The sequence below is a fragment of the Cnephaeus nilssonii genome (genome assembly GCF_951640355.1).
Source record: "Cnephaeus nilssonii genome assembly, chromosome: 6".
Classification (NCBI taxonomy): Eukaryota; Metazoa; Chordata; class Mammalia; order Chiroptera; family Vespertilionidae; genus Cnephaeus; species Cnephaeus nilssonii.
The window spans coordinates 22,949,245-22,965,110 of record NC_137077.1 but is presented as its reverse complement, the minus strand read 5'-3'; the positions used below and the strand labels follow the sequence as shown (position 1 = coordinate 22,965,110).

The following is a 15,866-nucleotide window of genomic DNA, read 5'->3' as shown; positions in this document are numbered from 1 at the left end:
AAAAAAATGCGTATGTGTGCATATTTATAAAAAACACAAGAAAGATGATTAGATTTCCATATTATCTTTTTTCAAGCATGCAATCTAATTTTACAAAATGGTATAAGAAATTCTTCAGGATTATGAAGCCATGAGTATCTCACATACATACTCTATTTTATCATCTTGAAAGTGAATAATTTATTATCTATATTGATGCATTTTTAAGGACTGACAACTCATCACAAGAAATAATTGTTTTTCTTTATTGTGTTTAGTACTACAGGATATTTTACTCTATATCACAAATTGAGGATGGATGCTTGGTATAGATATTATTCCATCATGAATTCTTACTTCATGGTTAAGGGATAGTAATAAGAATTGTTAGGAAAAAGATACATGTAAAAAATTAAAGAGTAACAAACATTGTGTACATACATGTATAATAAATAGTACTAATGATTATTAGACTTAATACAATAGGTGAAAGCTTAGAAAATAAAGAAGTTCTAAGTTGAAAGCTTAGAAAATAAAGAAGAAAGCAAAATGATCATGAGGTTTTAATGCAGGTATGGTTCCCTATGCAGTTAGGAAAGGCATTTCTCACTGTGTTTGAATTTAGAAGACCAAAAAAGTGATGTCAGTTTATTTAGTTTAACCCTAAACCATGTTTGGGCCTCTGAATTTCCAATCATCTGCTCCACCTTGCTACCTAAACATTTCTTTTATAAAGTTTAGACAAAAATAATACTAATAAAAGTATAAAAAGGCTTTCTTTAAGAGCTTGGTCTTATGTATTTTATTCAGATTCCCCATAGAATATGATTTGTAGAAGAAGAATACAAAGGATTGTTTCTAGTATGAATCTAAGGGCATGGTAATACAGAGGCCATCTAAGGGAGTGGGGTACCCCTTGGGAGCCAAGATCAATTACCCCAGCTAGCACAGTAGCTCTCTTCTTTCCTGTTGATTGAGAGGCCTATGGAGTACAAAATGGCTAGATGGCAGTCTTAATTCCAATTTCATAAATTCATTGTTGTATTTCCTAATAGAACAGTTCCTCACTTTATACAATGACTTCCAGGCCAGAACATAAGGTCAAGGAAGAGGAAATAGAAATTTTGCTGCTGGGTTACTAGGGGCAATAGTAGGTGGTGACCCTCGCATTCCCATCCCTTCATTCCTGCACTTGTGAATCCTGGTTCCTGGAGAGACAGCACCATTTATTGCATGCTGATTCCAAGCATATGTCACCTGGAGAGCCTTGCTCCAGCTCTGCAAGATATTGCCACTTAATTGGTACAATTACTGAGTCTTCAAAAAGCCATATACCATTCTGTTAAGATAGCTGCTTCAGGATGGTGGGGAACCTGTTTAAGATGAGTAATTTCATGAGCGTGGCCCCTTTGCCACATCTTTCCTGCTGTGAAGTTGGGTCCTTGATCAGAAGCAGTGTTGTATACAGCACCTTGATGGTGGATAAGGCTTTGGGTAAATGCAAGCATGGTAGTTTTGGCAGAAGCATTGCATTCAGGGAAAGCAAATCCATATCCAGAGCAGGCATCTTTTCCAGTAAGAACCATACATCTCCTCCATTGTGAAAGTAGTCCACCTGGTAACTGGGTGATCACCCTGAGAATGGTGCCATATTTGAGACTCAGTGTTGGTGTCCGCTATTGGTACATTGGGCATTCAGCAGTGACCACTTTGTTCCTACTGCTGTGGTTATGTTGTACATGAGTCCATTGGGCTATACCAGGGGTGGCTGAGAAAAGACTGTTATCCTCAGACCACGTTATCTTACCTCCTCTGTTTATTAAAATTTGTGTTGACGCCATCCTTTGGGAACATTCATATCAAATACCTTCACAATTTTTGCCCATTCAGAGAAGTCTGTCCACGTACCTCTGTCTCAAATTGTCTTATCACTAATTTCCCAATCATGTTCCTTCCAAGCTGCTGAACATCTTGCCAAACCATTGGCCACAGTCTGTGTGTCAGTATGTAATCACAGCTCTACCCGTTTCTCCTCCAAAGCAAAGTGAACACCCAGGTACAATGGTCAGAATTCTGTCACTAGGAGCATTTCCCTTCACCACTGTCATTTTGAAGATGTCCCAGAAAGGGACTGCAGTGCTGCAGCTGTCCACGTAGGGATGGCACCTGCATGTTGTACAGAATCATCTGTAAACCAGGCCCAACACTCTTCTTCCTGTGTCAACTGATTGTAGGAACTCTCCATGAGGCCATCGGTGCAGGCTGGAAAAGAAAGGGCAGTGTAGCAGGAGAGGGGACCATGGGCATTTGGGCCACTTCTTCATGTAACTTACTGGTGCCATCAGGGCCTGCTTGGGCATGATCTTTTATATTCCACTTCCATTCGCTGATGTGAATGTGCAACTTCATGACTCCATTGGTGAGAGAACACTCAAAGCTTAAAGGGCAGGGCAGGTCACAGGGTAACTTGGTGGCCGATGGCCATGTGTTTTATCTCTATGAAGGTCCAGTAGCAGGCTCAGAGCTGTCTCTAGCTCCAGAGGATGGCAAGACTGCTCCAATGTCCCAAGTACCTGCACTGTGATTCATAGAGGCCTGTCAAAGGCTGAAAACAGCACCCCTATCTGTCACCGACACTTCACATAAGAGAGTATAGAATCTATTTTATTAATATATTCCAGAGGTAGGCAAGATTTAATACACAAAAGTAGGTGAAGGATTTTGTTATGGAATATAGACACACGGAGAGCTGGCTGCTTTGATTGTATCACTTCAGTTTCAGCACAGAATAAATACAGATAGCAAAAATTCACTAGTGCAGATCTGGAAGCACCACAATCCTTTCCAGAAGAAGCATATTCTTACACAGACAAATCAACAAACTTATGACTAGCAAACCAAATTCTGGGGAATTTCTCACTGGATAGAGAAGAGATTTTTTTCTACCAAATAGAGCAAAATCAAATTCTCTATTATTGCCACTGTATTCATTTGCTATTGCTCTGTAACAGATTACCACAAACGTAGTGGCTAAACCCCATAAACACACGTATATTATTTCTGTGGGGGTTTTTGGGGGGTTAGGAATCTGGGCAAGACTTAGCTGTGTTCTCTGCTTCAGGATCTTACAAAGCTGCAGAGGTTTCAATTATACTGAATTCTTACCTGCACGCTTGACTACAGAATAGTCTACTTCCAAGCTCACGCAAATTGTTGGCAGAGTTCATTTTCTTGCAGTGCTCTGCATAGGTACTTTGTAACGTGACTGTTTACTTTTTCAAGGCTAGTAAGAATCTCTCTCTCAGGGGAGGCCCAGCATTCTCAAAAGCTTTATCCGATTGCATCAGGCACATGCAGGATAATCTCTCTTTTGATGAACTCAAAACCAGTTGATTTGGGATCTTAATTACATGTACAATTCCTTTATGCTTGCCATATTCTGAAGGCTAGCAACAAATTATAGGTCTAGCTCACACTGAAATTATATGTGGTATGAACATATGGGAACAGTAATCATGGAGGCCCCTGTAGGATCTGTACACCACAGCAAGCACAAATGAGGAATAATATATTGGCAGTGCACAAAATGAAATAAGAACCAACTTGGTCATGTACATGTTCATGAAAAGACTCCTCTGTAAGAGAAACAGTGCTATTGGCGGGTCTCACCAGTGGTTTTATTTTTTATTTTTATTTTTTTAAAATATATTTTTATTGACAGAGAGGAAGGAAGAGGGATAGATAGCTAGAAACATTGACGAGAGAGAAACATTGATCAGCTGCCTCCTGCACACCCCCCGCTGGGGACGTGCCCACAACCAAGGCACATGCCCTTGACCGGAATCGAACCCGGGACCCTTCAGCCCACAGGCCGACGCTCTATCCACTGAGCCAAACCGGTTTCGGCTCACCAGTGGTTTTATATCTCCAGAGCATTGAGGGCTGGGCTGACTTTTGGGAGTGTTGAAATTGTGTTATGTAACCCAAAATTTATATATATATATATATATATATATATATATATATATATATATATATATCCCCCATTCCAAGGCAAAGGTTTTAATATTCTTGATGGTGTTATTTCTTAGGAAATCTAATTCATTACTTTTGTTGTTGTTTAGTGTGTGCGTTTGTTGTGTCCTAGGTATGAATCTTTGTCTATCCCCAGGTTACAAAAATATTACATATATATATATATATATATATATATATATATATATATATTCCAGAAGCTTCATTATATTATCTACATATATAAAAGCCTAAACTACTGTCTGACTGTTCGACCATCCAACTGGTAGCTATGATGTGCAATGACCACCAAGAGGCAGACGCTCCTACCGATAGTTATGATGTGCACTGACCACCAGGGAGCAGGCGCTCAACACAAGAGCTGTTGAGCTTTGGTGACTTGGTACTTTTCTGTTGTGGTTCTTGGGTGACACGCCTGGAACCAGAGAGAAGGGAGCCCGATTTCGGGGTGTGTCACCCAGGAACCACCCTCTCTCAATCCAGGAACCTTCAGGGGATATCATAGAGCCATTTTCGGCCTTGCAGCCCAGGGCAAGGGACCCCACCAGGGCATGAATCCATGCACCAGGCCTCTAGTCGATATATATAAAGAGCCAGGGGCCATCACAACCGAAACAACTGAATGGATGACTGAATCGGCTAAGTGGGGCGACCAGTCCGGCAGGGGGTTTAGTGAGGAATGACCAAATGACTGAGCAGCAGGCTGCGTGGGGTGACCAGGCCTCCGGGGGGGGGGGGGGCAATGAGGGGGCGACTAGGCCAGCAGGGGTATAGTGAGGGATGACCAGGATGGTAGGGGGGAATTTATGGGCAACCAGGCCATCAGAGGGGGGCTGTAAGGGGAAACTAGGCTGGCGGGGGGGGTGGGGGGAGTTAGGAATGACCAGGCCAGCAGAGTGGGGTAGTTGTGTGTGACCAGGCTGGCAGGGGCGGGGGCCATAAGGGGCAACCAGGTTGGCGGGGAGCAGTTACAAGCAACCCGATCAGCGGAGGGGGGCAGTTGGGGGCAACCAGGCCGGCAAAAAGGGGCAGTTGGGCGCAACCAGGCTGGTGGGGGGTCAGTTAGGGGCAATCAGGGCAATAGGCAGAGGTAGTTAGGGGTGATCAAGCTAGCAGGGGGGCCAGTTAGGGGCAATCAGTCAGGCAGGCAGGTGAGCAATTAGGAGTCAGTGGTCCCAGATTGTGTGAGGGATGTCTGACTGCCGGTTTAGGGGGATCCTGGGGATTGGGCTTAAACCGGCAGTTGGACATCCCCCGAGGGGTCCCAGATTGGAGAGGGTGCCAGCTGGGCTGAGGGCATACTCCCCCATGCATGAATTTCATGCACCAGGCCTCTAGTCTATATATATAAAAGGCTAATATGCTAAACACTCGACCAGTTGCTATGACATGCACTGACCACCAGGGGACAGATGCTCCAACCCATAGGTTAGCTTGCTGCTGTGGTCTGGCAGATCCGGACTGGGAAAGACAGGGCCAGACATTCCCTGGAGTCCTCCCTTGGTCCCTCCCCGGTCGGCCAGGTGGAGGGACCCACCCATGCACAAATTCGTGCACTGGGCCCCAGTCTTTTATATTTAGGTCTATGATCTTCTCAAATTAATTTTATTGTATAGTGTAAAATAAGAATTGAAGTTTATTTTTCCATGCTGTTACTCACTTTCCCAGCAACATTCATTGAAGAATTTTATTATTTCCTATTGAATTGTTTTAGTTCCTTTGTTAAAATATAAACTAGAGGCCCAGTGCAAAAAATTTGTGCACGGGGGGTGTGTCCCTCAGCCCAGCCTGCACCCTCCAATCTGGGACCCCTTGAGGGATGTCCTACTGCCCGTTTAGGCCCAATCCCAGTAGGATCGGGCCTAAATGGGCAGTTGGACATCCCTCTCACAATCCAGTTCTGCTGGCTCCCAACTGCTCACCTGCCTGCCTTCCTGATTGTCCCTAACTGCTTCTGCCTGCCAGCCTGATCACCCCCTAACCACTCTCCTGCCAGCCTGATTGATGCCTAACTGCTCCCCTGCCAGCCTGTTTGCCCCTAACTAACCTCCCCTGCAGGCCTGGTCGTCCCCAACTTCCCTCCTCTGCCAGCCTGGTCACCCCTAACTGCCCTCCCCTGCAGGCTTGATTGGCCCCAACTACCCTCCCTTGCAGGCCTGGTCCCTCCCAACTGCCTTCCCCTGCTGGTCATCTTGTGGCAGCCATCTTGTGTCCACATGGGGGCAGTCATCTTTGACCACATGGGGTCAGCCATCTTGTGTTGGAGTGATGGTCAATTTGCATATTATTCTTTTATTAGATAGGATTCTGAAACAATAATATCCAAGGTAAGAAGCTGATTTTAGCATTAATTATTCACAAAATAAAGACTAAGCAGTCATAAAAGAATTAAATAGAGAAAGTCAAACTGAATTTCATACATAGAGAAGTCTAGACTCTCCAATGGAAACCACATGTTATTTTGAGTTTCCAAGGAATATTTATAACATTTGTGAGCATTTATATTAAATATTTAATGTGTAAATTTTACATAGACTCAAATGAGAAATTTTATCAAAGCCATAACATGAGAGATGTTTCACATCTTTTGGTAATGGCCTAAAAAGCTTGAATGAAATAAAAGATGGATTTAAACCTAGATGACCTCACTGAGACACATTTTTTCATTTTGAAAACTGTGGGACAATAATTTCTTTCTTCCATGAGCTGTGTGTGTGCGTGTGTGTGTGTGTGTGTGTGTGTGTGTGTGTGTGTGTGTGTACGTGTGCTTGTATGCTTATGAGTTTATAAACAATAAGAGTATACTTAAATGTTAGTTATCAGCAGTCAGCCCTTAGTGAGTCTTGATCTTCCTGAGGTACCAAGAAAGCTTGATGCTTTAGTAGGAAAAACTTGAATTCTTTCTACATTTATCTGACATTAAAAACAAAAGGGGTATAAATGGTGATGGAATGAGCCTTGACTAGGAGTGGTGAACACACATTATCAAGCACACAATATCATATACAGATGGTATATTATAGAATTGTACACTTGAAACCTATATAATTGTATTAACCAATGTCATCTCAATAAATTCAATAAAAATTATTTAAAAAATCCGTGGTGATAATAATCCTATCTATGGCCAAGCTTCGTTGAACAGTTGAGCATTCGCCATGTATTCAATGTATTGGGTTTTTAAATTTTTCCAATGACAAAGTTGCTGAACATGAATTATAGAAAGACAATTGCAAAGCAATGAAAGAGAATATGTCTATATTTGCATGCTAGCAAATGAGAATTCAGCTTTCACAACATCAGTTATGAGATATTCCAGTCTACAACAAGGACATAAAGTATTTGAATAGGAGTTCATATAAGCTGTTTGGAACATAACAACGTTTTTCATAAAGAAAGCATTGAGCTCTTCCATTAGCATACCCTGGTGCTTTCTTGCTTGGCACTGGTCATAGAATTGAAAAGAAACAAGTATTTTATGCAGATTTAAGATTAGCTACAAATAGAACTGAAGGTCAAAATATTAAATGAATCACAACCCGTGATATTTGACTTGGCCTTTACCCCCTCCTCGACACGATGAGTTTATTACCGAGCATTCTTTCCATACTAGTTATAGCAGAATTTGTTCTAGGAAATGTTGCCAATGGCTTCATAGCGCTGGTGAACTGCATTGACTGGGTCAAGAAACACAAGCTCTCCTGCGCTGATGGAATTCTCACTGCTTTGGCGGTCTCCAGAATTGGTTTGCTCTGGGTAATAATATTCCATTGGTATGCAACTCTGTTTAATCCAGCTTTGTATAGTTTAAGAGTAAGAACTATTGTTTCTATTGCCTGGGTAGTAAGCAACCATTTTAGCCTCTGGCTTGCCACCAGCCTCAGCATATTTTATTTGCTCAAGATAGCCAATTTCCCCAGCCTATTTTTTCTTCACCTAAAATGGAGAGCTAAAAGAGTGGTTCTCGTGATACTGTGGGGGACTTTGGTCTTCCTGGTTTTTCGTCTTGCGGTGTTAAGCACAGATGAAGAAATGCAGGTGCATGAATATAAAGGAAACATCACTTGGAAGACCAACTTGAGGGGTATTGTATACCTTTCAAATTTGACTGTATTTACGCTCGTAAACTTCATACCCTTTTCTATGTCCCTGACAGCTTTTCTGCTGTTAATCTTTTCCCTGTGGAAACATCTCAAGAGGATGCAGCTCAGTGGTAAAGAAACTCAAGATCTCAGCACCAAGGTCCATATAAGGGCCATGCAAACTGTCATCTCCTTTCTCTTGCTATTTGCCATTTACTTTGTGACTCTAATCATCTCGGTGTGGAGTTTCTATAATCCTCGGGATATACCAGTTTTCCTGTGTTTCCAGGTTTGGGCACTTGCCTATGTTTCAGGCCACTCACTAATTCTGATTTGGGGAAACAAGAAGCTAAGTCAGGACTTTGTCTCAGCTTTATGGCAGGTGAGGTGCTGGCTGGAAGAATGGAAGCTTTCAACACTAAGAGGGAAATCATTTGTATTCTAGCAAAAATAAAGTGATGGAGCCTGTAACATATTATATTTCCTCCTGGTTTTACCATAGTGTATATAATGAAACAATTTTCAAAGATTTGCCTGTTTATCAGATAAAAAAATATATATGTGGATGTATGAAAACTATGAGAAAAAAATGGAAAGAACGTACCTTGAATCAATTTTTTTTCGGAAAAGCAATGTAGTTATACACAATACTGTGATAAATTCCTTAGAATTATAAGGTCATGTGTATTTCACATACATAATCCATGTTATCATGTTGCAATTGAAAAATTTATGATCTATATTTTTGGATTTTTAAGAGCTGCCAACTTAACTCTGAAAATCATTGTGATTTTTAATTGTAATTTGCACCCCACTGTGTTTAGATTTCAGTGTTAGAACTTCTAATCTTTTTCATGGTAAGGATATTCAATTCTAAATCATACAGTGATTATGCTTATTTGGGACAGACTTTATTCCACCATAAATATTTCATTTCTGGTTAACAGACAGCAACCAGAACTTTTGCTAAGAATTTAAGAGTGACAAACATATTTAGAGTAAATTATAAATTTACTTATAATTCAAGAGTGACATATTGTATATGTATACAATAAAGGGTACTAAAGAATATTTTATTTGATACAAATAGGTGAAAAGTTTAGAAAAATCAAATGCTGCATTAAAGTTGAAAGAAACTTGATTGATACATTATTGAAAAGTTGTCAAATTTTATGTTGTTAGGAAATTCATCCTTTTATAGTTTTTGAACGGAAACTATTGTTGAAGTTGAGGTGTGATGTCAAATATTTCATTTTTTTCTATACCATTTCTGGGCTTTATATTTATAAATATTTCTTACATCTTCATTCTTAAATTTATTTTTAAACTTCAGATTTGAAGACTTAAATCTTCCCCATTAAACAAAAAGCTCATTGTATTAATAGTAAAGAAATTGTAATATGTAATTCAATGATTCTTTCTGCATACAGTAAAATGGAATTTATTAAGTCTATATAATAATTATAGGGGCTATCTTAAAGAACTATTTTATCATAATTGAAAAATGATGAAATCAAAGGAAATATGTTTGAAAATTCCTTGATAGAAAGCTCTATAGTAAGAAAGTAAGGTACAATCTTGTTCAGCACCTTGAATTCTACATGACTGCATTAAATCTTGGGTTATGAAATATTAACATATTTTAAAAGTTTAAAACAAATCATGTCCCCATTTGATTTTTTGTGCACATAATTTATCTTCCCCAGTACAATATAAGCCTCAGAAAAGTGATGATCATGTCTATGTTGTTTACTAGTCACTCCCAGGGCCTACCAGGCAATTGATACAATAGTTGGTCAAAAATGGATGAATGAAATAACTATATTAAGGCTGAGAAACAATTAAAATGAAACTTCACAAAACCTATAGATTGCATGAATTTCTTGATTCATGTAACAGGTACATCTGAGAAGCATTTCTCAGAGCAAAATTTTGACTATTGCATCATGGTATAGGGGAAATATCACTAGCATATAGCCTTGACTCAGCCATATCATATGAGTGGATAGAGACAAGGTGGAACATCAAAATTAGATAGCATCTATCACAATAGTTTGAAAAAGGCATATAAAGGATTTTTCTAAATTTGTATATATATATTTCTGATATTTTTCAAGCTGAGTATTGCACATATAAAAATGGTATCTGACTTATTAAAATTGAGTTAGTAATTGCTTTACTACCTCAGCTGTCCTACTAAAATGTGCATATTGAAAGGAAATTAATTAGAAGAAATATTTTAATGTCACTATTTACCCTTTCTCTGTAGTAGAAGTGTCAACCAAATTCTCAGTCGATAATGACAGATGGAAACACATGTGGGTGATTGGCGCCAGCAAGAGCTTTATATGTATCGCTCATATGCGAGTCAACTTAGTCTTTTATAAATATAAAACAAACTTGCTTAATTAGACCTGCTTTCTGATTTAGTTAAACTTTTTCCAGCTCAGTGAAGCATCCCAACTTCTCTTTCAGGTAATTGTTAGCAACACAGCAGTAAATATCAACACGAAGCAGATTATTATTGTAGAGCACACAGGGAGAACAAAGGGTAAAATATTCAATTGCAACAATGTTTGATTATATTCTGCACAGTGAGAAAACCTGAAGTCATTTTCAAGGTCCACCACTTCTTACTTCTTTTTAGTTGGGTCAAGTTTCTAAACTTTCTAAATCTCCATTTTCTGGCTAATGAAAAGAAAATAGGATTCCACCAAGTCTTCTATCTACCTAATGCAGAACTTTCGTGAGGATCAAATGAGATGAGGCACACAAAAAATGCTTCACAGACATTTGGTTACAGTGTAAAATGTTTCCACCTGGCTATAAAGCAAGTTGTGTTCTTGAGCTGAAGATACTCAAGGAGGCTAGTTGCTAGGGAGAGGAAGCTGGGTGTTGCTATATGACATCATTACCAGGATGGATACTTAGGATATTAGCTATATATATATATATATGTATATATATATATATATATATATATATATATATATATATATATGTATATATATATTATAAAGTCACTTAAAGTGAGCTAATAACAGTTGTATAATTCAATGAACACCTTAGCCTGGGGCCTCTAAAGCCAGAATCAAAGTTGGGGATTAAAGTGATAACATTTATTTGAGAAGGTGTCTGAAGCATCAGTAGGAAGCACATGTAAAAATGAAGCAAGAGAAGATATAGACTGATGTGCTGTGATACATTACTCAAATGGCTGCCACTTTACATATGTTGAAAGACAAAATGATGGTCAGTGATTGGCACACAAGACTTTTTTGGGAAGGTTACAAGGCGGAACCATATGCAGCATTAGTCCATGGAGGAGAAAGAGAAGAGAGGATGCACACCTTTGGCTCTCATGTCTCCTATTTCCCATTGGCCAGGTTTTATCCAAAGCAGAACTAACATCTCTGTTCATCTAGCCCCTTGGTGGCCATTTAGAAAGTCAGATCTCATGCTCCACAATGTGGTGTTGTATTCAAGTCCAAAATGGACAGATGATCTGGCTCAGGCAGGGTATTGACCAAATGATTAGGAGATGGTCTAGGGCAGTGGTCGTCAAACTCATTAGTCAACAGAGCCAAATATCAATAGTACAAGGATTGAAATTTCTTTTGAGAGCCAAATTTTTTAAACTTAAACTATATACGTAGGTACATTGTCATTAACTTAATTAGAGTACTCCTAAGCTGCCCTTTGCTAAAAACTCAAGGGGCCAAAGAGCTGCACGTGGCTCGCGAGCCGCAGTTTGCCGACCACTGGTAGGGCAGCGGTCGGCAAACCGCGGCTCCTCTCGCCTGACCAACTGACACCCCCACTTCTTCTAATGCCACTTCTTCAAAATAGACTCGCCCAGGTCGAAAACCGACTTCTGCGCACGGACCACGAAGTTTCAATGGCACTGTACGTGCGCGCTTGCATGTGGTATTTTATTGAAGAGCCACACTCAAGGGGCCAAAGAGCAGCATGTGGCTCATGAGCTGTGGTTTGCCGACCACTGGTCTAGGGAAGCCGAGAAAGCACACACATTTGTGTCTAAACAGCTCACTCTTGTGCCACTCAGATGTACGCATGCCCTCCAGTCATCCAGAATGTTCACTGGTTTCCTCAATGCACTACTTGTGCAGTTGTGGGCCTTGGGTATAGAGGAGCTCCACGCTTGGTTTAATGCTGTGCTCTTCCCGTTTTGTTTTTCAAACAGAAGGTAGTCCTCAGCCTATGAGGAGATGGCTTTGCACTGATTCACCAGGGGTTTACTCTCCCAGTCTCCCTTGGGACTTGTAAGCAACATGCAGAGTGTCTGTACCCCTACAATTGTGTCAATTTTAACCTTTTCAGATTTTAAAATAAGAAATCTGTAAAATATCAGATATATGTGTAGGTATGTAACACAAAGTTACTAAAAATAGAACTTTATAATTTTATACACAAAATATTCCTAATTTAGAGTATATGTCTAAGATTTCAGATTGAAAATGAAGAATAAATTATGGACTATTGAAAATTGTATACACTAAATTTATTACCTCAAAAATAGGACCCAATATACAAATGACTTTGTAGAGATTCCTTCAAATCATGAAGCTGCTTTCTTTCCATTAAGCTTTTTAAATCATTAGTTTCACATTCAAGAATTTATTAATTATATTTATTAGTAGGAATATCTAATTTTCATTTAGAAATTAATTGTATTTGCAGTACTTTTCAAACATGTGCTTCAATTTATTTTCATTTTAATGCTTAAGACTACCAAATCTTGAGTAATGATTGTCTTTTAATTGCAAAAAGCTCTTTGGGAGATTTGTGTTTTGGTATATTTTATGTTATCACATATCCCTGTTTTACTGGTGAGTAGCTAAAACATTTACAGTAAATTGAGTTCAAGAGGTGGAGTAAAGGAGAGAAAATTATGGCCACATGTCCTGTGTTCAATACTGCTAAACCTTTAATATAACAGAATCTATGTTTAGAAATGAAGAAGTCTTTACTCATGGCTAACATTCACAAATATCTTCAATGTGTGGGCTTTGTGTTTGAAATTGATTTTCTTGTTTTCCTAATGTAGCTCATTAATTTATTCATTGAATAAATATATGTTTAACATCTCTTCTATGTGACTTTTGGAGAAATTTTAATAAAGAATATAAGCTATGAAATAAAATTAAAAGTGGACATATGTAATAGGTAGCCACTAAAAAGAGGAAATTATACTTTTATGTGCCATGTAAGCTGTGTACTTCATAACTTACTGATTCTCACATGTGCATGATACTATTTCTCATGTGAAGAATTGAAGTTCTAAGATGCTAAGTGACTTATTGTGTAGTGCAAGCACAGAGCAGAGTAAAAGTCCCCAGAGCATGGGGCTCTCCCAAGACTCAGGAAATATCACCAGGAAGAGGCTTCTCATGGCAACAAGAACTAAAAGGTGTGTGGAGATAAACCTCAGAAACATTACATCATATTTTACTGAAACATTTATTAAGTTGTACTTAAGAACATAAAGGAGGGTCTGAACAAATGTGGGTATATACCATGTTCTTGAGTAGATAGAATCAATTTCATAAGGTAGCCATTGTGTCCAAGCCCTTGTGCCCAATGCATTTACAATCAAAATCACAATGACGTTTCAGGAATATTTATAAAATTGCCAAATATTTTAACAAAATATTTAATGTGTTAATATTAAATAGACTAAATAGAGTTGCCTTTATAAAAAAACTAAGTATGAGATATATGCTTGACAAATATTAATAATGGTCTAAAAAAAAGCCTGATGAAAGAGAAGCAGATTTAAATCTAAAAGACCTCATAATATATATGTTTCATTTTGAAAATTACAGGACAATGGTTTGTATCTTACTGTTCATCAGACTTTTTCAGGAGAACAAGTGAAATGTATAGGTGGTGTGTATATATTTATAAGCTTGTAAACATTGAAGCTATTTATGAATATTAGTTATCTGCATCCAATTTTAGTATTAGCCTTCTTAATGGTCCTAGGGAAACTGGAATGTTTTTGAAAGGAAACACTTAGTAAACCAATAGATATGTTCCTTTAAGTCTTCCTGTGTGGATCCAATGTTTTTGTTAAAATAAATTGTCAGCAATAATGAGCCATTATGGTCATCACTAGATGATGAAGATCCAATGATCAATTTAGACATTGACTGAATATCCTAGGTATTTGATTTTAAAATTTTACTAGTTTACATCTTAACTTGATTAATTCAAATGATGTAAAGGCGAGAAAGGCAAAACATTGCCAAATGGTGAAAGGGAATTTGTCTCTATTTGCGTGTTAACAAATGAGAATTCAGCTCTCGTTTCAACATCAGCTATGAAATCTTCCAGCCTATAGCAAGTTCCTCACTGTGGGAACAAGAATTCATTTAAATCATTGGAACAATGTCTTTAGTGAAGCAAGCTTTAAACCCAGACCTTAGCATACCTTGTTGTTTTTCTGCTTGACATTGATCTCAGAGTTCAAAAGAAAATTAGAACTTCACTGCACATTTAGCAACCAGGTGCAGGTGGAACTTTGGGGTTATAAAGGAATCATGAGTAGTAATATTACATTTGGCACTATCTTTTCCAGGCTTGACTTTCCCCCCCAAGACATGATAAGTTTACTACAAAAATTATTTTCCATGCTAATGATGACAGAATTTGTTCTAGGAAATTTTGCCAATGGCTTCATAGCGCTGGTGAACTGCATTGACTGGGTCAAGAAACACAAGGTCTCCTGCACCGATCGAATTCTCACTGCTCTGGCGGTCTCCAGAATTGGTTTGCTCTGGACAATAGTATTCAATTGGTATGGAACTGTGTTTAATCTACCTTTCTATAGTTCAGATGTAAGACTTATGGTTTATATTGCATGGATAGTAAACCATCATTTTTGTCTCTGGCTTGCTGCTAGCCTCAGCATACTTTATTTGCTCAAGATAGCTAAATTCTCCTGTCTTTTATTTCTTCACCTAAAATGGAGAGCTGAAAGAGTGGTTATCATGATACTGTGGGGGGATTTGTTCATCTTGGTTTGTCATCTTACAGTGCTAAGCATAGATGCAAAAATGCAGATGAATGATTATGGAAGAAACATCACTTGGAAGACCAACTTGATGAAGATTATTCACCTTTCAAATATGACTGTATTCACGCTTACAAACATCATACCCTTTACTATGTCCCTGACAGCTTTTCTGCTGTTAATCTTTTCCCTGTGGAAACATCTGAAGAAAATGCAGCTCAGTGGCAAAGGAAATCAAGATCCCAGCACCAAGGTCCACATAAGAGCCATGCAAACTGTGATCTCCTTTCTCTTGCTGTTTGTCATTGATTTCCTCGCTCAAATCATCTCAATTTGGAGGTCTATAATTCAGCAGAATAATTTAGTTCTCATGCTTTGTGAGGTTCTTAGAATCCTGCATCCTTTAGCCCACTCATTGATCCTGATTTGGGGGAACAAAAAGTTAAGACAGGCCTTTCTGTCATTTCTGTGGCAGCTGAGGTGCTGGCTGAAGGAAAAGAAATAAGAGGGACATCTTGTTTCTTCTGGCAGAAAACAAAGCGATAGAGTCTATAATGTTTTGTACTTCCTACTACATTTCTTAATGTGTATAGATTTGGGTAAGGTATACCTGAAGCATCGTAACCTCCATCTTGTATAAAACTGCTGTTTGAATTCTTTGCCTATTGTTAGATAGTCTCTAGTCCTGTAAACTCTGTCATTATAAACTGTCACTTTAAGACAGTCTGTTATTC

General features: G+C 38.7%; 2 protein-coding genes across 2 annotated transcripts; both read left to right on the top strand.

The window, feature by feature from the left end:
- Positions 1 to 7,593: 7,593 nt before the first annotated feature.
- On the top strand, positions 7,594 to 8,541 carry LOC307102075 (putative taste receptor type 2 member 33; the record flags this gene model as incomplete). The annotated part of the gene is made up of 1 exon (XM_079775524.1): positions 7,594 to 8,541. The coding sequence occupies one exon, from the start codon at positions 7,594 to 7,596 to the stop codon at positions 8,539 to 8,541; it is 948 nt and encodes a 315-aa protein (XP_079631650.1).
- Positions 8,542 to 14,659: 6,118 nt separating this feature from the next.
- Positions 14,660 to 15,637, top strand: LOC307102230 (taste receptor type 2 member 19-like; the record flags this gene model as incomplete). Its single annotated transcript, XM_079775729.1, has 1 exon — positions 14,660 to 15,637. One exon carries the CDS (start codon positions 14,660 to 14,662, stop codon positions 15,635 to 15,637), a length of 978 nt encoding a protein of 325 aa, XP_079631855.1.
- Positions 15,638 to 15,866: the final 229 nt, after the last annotated feature.